The sequence below is a fragment of the Haematobia irritans genome, chromosome 2 (genome assembly GCF_050003625.1).
Source record: "Haematobia irritans isolate KBUSLIRL chromosome 2, ASM5000362v1, whole genome shotgun sequence".
NCBI classification, from domain to species: domain Eukaryota; kingdom Metazoa; phylum Arthropoda; class Insecta; order Diptera; family Muscidae; genus Haematobia; species Haematobia irritans.
In genome coordinates, this window is record NC_134398.1 from 104,926,664 (window position 1) to 104,932,548 (window position 5,885).

The following is a 5,885-nucleotide window of genomic DNA, read 5'->3' on the forward strand; positions in this document are numbered from 1 at the left end:
ATGAGCGTTTCTGAGAAATTTACTAATGCCTTTAACGACCTTATGGACTTTGAGCAGGCTGAATCAAATAGACCTGCTGAAAAAGATGTGCCCTCTCTAGAGGTGTTACGCGTCCATGTGGACCATTTATGAGCCCAAGTTCAAAGGTCATATGAGATATGTAGAGATTATAAGGCACCAGAAGGGGAGAAAACAATTGACTTAAAAGTTTTGCGCGAGACTTATTGAAAGGCTCTCTCGTCCTACAAACTTGTTGTCAGCTCTCTCAACGCAGAAAAAGAAGCTCTTTCTTCCCTCAACCATCCTCCAGAGAAATCGGAGAGACTTTCAGCCCCTAGCTCAGCGGGCTTTGACAGATCCCATGAATATGCCATAAAGTTGCCACCATGCGACACGGACGTTTTCTATGGCAGCTACAAGACCTGGCCAACATTTCGCGACCTCTTCTCGGCCATTTACATTAAAAATCCGAGACTTAGTGGGGTTGAAAAACTTTACCATTTGAAGCAGAAAACTGGAGGAGAGGCGCGAGAGATTATATTCCACGTACCACTTGTTAACGAAGGTTTTGACATCGCTTGGAAAAGTCTAGCAGATCGCTACGAAAACAAGCGTATGCAAGTCAATGAGCAAATTCGTACATTATTTGACCTTCCCACCGTATCTGTACAATCAAGCTCCTCACCAGAGAATGAAGTCGACCCATTTTTGTCGGCGGCGGCGGACACTAAATTTTTGCCTCCGGCGGCGGCGGCTTGATGGCTGAGCCGATATAAATTTGCTCACTCGGCGGAGGACAATTATCCATTATAAAATCAATTTGAAGATAATCGAATGGTAATGAAATAAGTTGTACAACCTATCTTACAAACAAATTTACTTTTCGTTCAAATTTCTGATCTAAATTTTTGCTAAATTATTATAGCAGATTAAATATGATTGGTTGTGTTCAAAATTTTGGACAAAATACGACAATTTAATAAAAATTTTTCTCATTTAAATCGATATTTTTGACTACTTGGCGGCAAAATTGGGTCGAGATGAGTCGACATATTCGGCGGCACAGTAACTGGATGTTTACAGACGTTAAAGACCTTGGACATCATTATCCAGTCATGGGATCCGATTTTAATATATTTATGCTCTCAGAAATTACCGAGAAGTTATTTAGAGGACTTCGAAAAAAATCTAGACGATAGTTCTCGAATGCCTTCATGGCGTAATTTTGACGATTTTTTGACCCAAAAGTTTAAGACTTTAGAATCCGTGGGCAATGTTCAGCCGTCGCCCTCAAAATCAAATAGTAAAGCTCAGGAAAAGATATACAATCCAAAAGATCGGCGCATTCATACATTCCAGACGAAAATAGAGGAAAAAACTAAAATGAGACCTAATTCAAAAAAAGGACCTCAACCTTTCACCACAGTAACATGCCAACTTTGCAAGGAAAGTCACACTTTAGGCAAATGCCCTAAATTTTTAGAAAATAACATAAATGATCGTATTCAGTTTGTAAAAAATAGTCGATCATGTTTCAATTGTCTCACAGCAGACCACCACATCAAAGATTGCAAAAGTAACTGTAACTACCGAACTTGCAATCAACGACATCACACACTTTTACACAAAGATAGTGGCGCATCGACCACGTCACTTGAACAAGACGCCAGCGTACGACCTAGTACCAGTGCCCAACCTCTTACAACTACTATACAGTCCACAACAGATATTGAACAACCTCACATTACGACTTTAGCTCTCCGAGAGGCCAACCGTTTAAACCTCAGTCGAGAGAAACATTACTTTTCACAGCCCTTGTTGAAATAGAATCGAATGGTCAGAGATATGAAGCTAGAGCGATCATAGATCCAGGATCTCAATTGACTTTTATCTCTGACAAATTGAAAAATCGACTTAGACTTCCCACCAAGCGGAACTTAGTGCATGTCTCAGATTTGAGTCCAACAGTGACTGAAACATCAATCCAGGCTTGTATTTTCACACTGTGCTCAAAGGTGGAACCCAATTTCAAATTAGATGTTTTGGCTCCAGTTCTAAAGACCTTACCATTCAATTTGCCGCCTAAAGACCTAGACATCGACATCAGTACATTTGAACAACCTTTGGCAGATCCGTACTTCTACGTAAGCCAACCAATTGACATTCTCATAGGACTTGACCTAGGCCACTCAATTTTTGACTTAGCAGCTCCGATTCGTCCACTCGGCTCCCTTTTGGCACAAAAGACAGTGTTTGGCTGGATTGTGGGGGGACCAGTGGAGAAATCGACTGACTCAAAAAATGAGATATCGCTTTTCAATGCAATTGCCCTCGATAAAATCCTCACACAATTTTGGGAGGTGGAGGAGACCCCAAAACCCATTTTGAGGTCAGAAGAGGACAAGACCTGCGAAACAATCTTCCAAACTACGACCTACCGAAACAGTTCAAGAAGATTCGTTGTTACCCTTCCATTCAAAAATGGTGAAGAAATTGGACATTCGCGTAGTATAGCAATGGCTCAGTTTCTACGGATGGAAAAGATGCTCAATGCGAAGCCTGACATCAAACATCAGTATGACCAAGTAATACTTGAGTACCTGGACCTAGGGTATATAAGAAAGATACATCATTCTGAGATTCAGAAAAGACCTAACTACTATTTGCCCCACCACGCTGTGATAAAACCAGACCGTGTTACAACTAAATTGCGAATTGTCTTCAACGCGTCATCTCCGACTTCTAACAAGAAAAGTCTTAACGACATTTTGTATCCTGGACCTATTCTTCAGCAGGACCTCGTTCTACAGACTTTGAAGTGGAGACTTTTCAAATATGTCTACAACGCGGACATTACCAAAATGTATCGTCAGATACTAGTCGACCCTTCACAGACTCAGTATCAGCGAATACTGTTTCGAAAATCCCCTAAGAAACCAATTGAGGACTTTGAACTTCAAACAGTGACCTTTGGAGTCAATTGTGACCCTTTTTTGGCAATAAGGACCTTACTACAGCTAGCTGAAGACGTTCGACATTCTCACCCTTTGGCTACTTTAGAGGAAAACATGTACGTTGAAGACGTTCTAGCAGGAGGACATACGGTCAATGAGGCAATCATTTCTAGAAAGCAACTAGAAAGTGCGTTACTATCTGCCGGGTTTGACCTCATGAAATGGACTTCCAATGATCCTCAGGTCATCAAAGACCTTCCTGAAGAACAACTTCTATCATTAGATTGCCTGACTTTGTCCGAAAATATTGGAACCAAGACCTTAGGGATAAAATGGGACATTAAAGCAGACTCATTTTCATTTCCGCAACCTGAAATTGGAACTAAACCCTCGTATACTAAGCGAGATGTTCTTTCAACCATTGCTCGATTTTTTGACCCGCGTGGCTGGTTAGCGCCAATTATAGTCGTCGCCAAGCTCATCATGCAGCAAATCTGGCTGGACAAAGTCGGATGGGACGATGGGCTAACACAACTGACTTGTATAACATGGCAAAATTTCCTAAAGACCTGTCCTGACATTCAAAGCGTCAAAATACCTCGCTGGGTACAATTCACACCAGAATCCAAAGTAGAACTACATGGTTTTTGCGACTCTTCGGAGAGAGCTTATGCCGCAACTGTATACATCCGACTTCAAACGAAGAACGACATAAAGTGCCATTTATTAGTTGCTAAAACTCGTGTAGCCCCGATTAAAAAGCTGTCGTTGCCAAGACTTGAACTTTGTGGCGCAGTTTTACTTTCGACTTTGGTATCTTCTACAGTGCCACGTTTACAGTTGACCTCATATGACCTACATTTCTGGACCGATTCAACGATTGTTCTATCATGGCTAAATCGAGCTTCTTGTACCTGGAACACTTTCGTTGGAAATAGAGTTGCTGAAATTACAGAAAAAGTAGGAACTTCAAACTGGCGACATGTAGAATCTCGATATAACCCGGCAGACATGGCTACAAGGGGGTGTTCGTCGACTGATCTACAGACTTACGACCTGTGGTAGTGCGGACCTTCCTGGTTGAAAGAACCAAAAAGCCGCTGGCCGGTTCCCAAACAAACGGTTGAAACGACTTTGGAAATAAAGCCAGTTAAGACATTTTTAACAACAACCTACGAAGATCCTTTGGAGCGATTTTCTAGTCTTTCTCGAGCGTACCGTGTTCTCGCTTATGTATTTCGGTTTTGGAGAAATACAGGATCCAAGAGAATTCAACTTCGATCAACGAGTGCTGAAATTTCGTCCGATGAAATTAAATTTGTTAAAACTCGAATTGTCATAATAACTCAACGACATCATTACGGAGAGGAATATACTCAACTCTCAAAAAAGCTTCAGATAGCTTCAACCAGCTCACTTTTGACATTGAACCCATTCTTGGACACCTCTGGCATTATGAGATCAAATGGACGTCTTACGAAATCGCCATCTTTGACTTTTAATGAACGACATCCCATCTTGATTCCTCATGATTGTCGACTTGCACGATTACTCGTTGAACACACTCATGAATCGACTTTACATGGCGGCAGCCAACTGATGATTCGTATTTTAAGAACAGAATTTTGGATCTTTCGACTTAAACCTCTTGTGAAACTCGTCATAAATCACTGTAAGAGTTGCATTTTGTACAAAACACATACGAGAAACCAGATCATGGCTTCTCTTCCTCCTGAGCGGAGTACTTTCACAAGACCTTTTCAAAACACAGAAGTTGACTTCGCCGGACCTTTTAATATTCGAAATTATACAGGTCAAGCATGCCTCATTACAAAAGGTTACGTGTGCATCTTTGCATGCTTTTCGATCAAAGCCGTACATTTGGAGGCCACTACCGACCTCTCGACCCAAGCTTTTCTGGCTGCATTTGCTCAATTTATTGGTAGAAGGGGTTGTCCTGCAAAGATGTTCTCGGACAACGGAACCAATTTCACGGGAGCAGCAGAAATGTTGAAAAAATATCGGATAGAATTCTTCAGACATTTACAATCCGACCTAATCAATAGACATTCATCTCAGGACATCGAATGGAATTTCATTCCACCCGGTGCCCCACATATGGGCGGCCTATGGGAGGCCGGGGTGAAATCCTTTAAGTCTCACCTAAAAAAGGCGATTCCTGGTATGAATTTCACCTTTGAGGAGCTTTCAACAATTTTAGCTCGTATCGAAAGCTGTCTCAATTCAAGACAAGTCCCGGTAGTGACGACCCAAATGACCTCTCTCCACTTACACCGGGACATTTTCTAATTGGTGCCCCAATTTTATCACCAGCTGAACCAGACCTATCGTCAGACAATATCACGCTTGCCAACCGTTGGAAGTGTTTGAAGATAATTTCTCAGCAGTTTTGCCAACGATGGAAGACTGAGAATCTGAAAGAATTACACCGTAGGTATAAGTGGAAGAGACAGCAGGAAAATGTGCAAATTCATGACCTCGTAATAATCAAGGATGACAGGCTTCCTCCGAATGACTGGAAATTAGGCAGAATTATTCATCTTTATCCAGGATCAGACGATAATAGCCGTGTAGTTGACCTTAAGACATCCAATGGTGTCATTCGAAGACCTATAACTAAACTGATTCCTCTCCTCTCCAATTAGATACATACATAAATTAGCTACGATCCGCATTATATACGTTCCTCTTTTTAGAAATGGAAGCCAAACAAACAACCACTAATCGGCGAAGCAGCAGACCCAAGGGATGGATTTATTCATGTGGTCTTTGTAAACAAGATCATCCTATAAAGACTTGTCACAAATTTTTAAGCCAAGGGCCATCCGAACGCTTTGAAATCGTCTGCCAGCATTTTTACTGCATAAATTGCCTCGCATGCTCCCACTAACTAAGTTGCCAGATATGCAA

At 41.6% G+C, this 5,885-nt stretch overlaps 1 protein-coding gene across 1 annotated transcript; it reads left to right on the forward strand.

Annotated features, from left to right (window-relative positions):
• Positions 1 to 5,620, forward strand: LOC142224922 (uncharacterized). Its single transcript, XM_075294700.1, has 7 exons — positions 1 to 87; positions 232 to 666; positions 1,150 to 1,774; positions 1,828 to 3,914; positions 4,020 to 4,626; positions 4,768 to 5,096; positions 5,204 to 5,620. Exons 1-7 carry the CDS (start codon positions 1 to 3, stop codon positions 5,618 to 5,620), a joined length of 4,587 nt encoding a protein of 1,528 aa, XP_075150815.1.
• Positions 5,621 to 5,885: the final 265 nt, after the last annotated feature.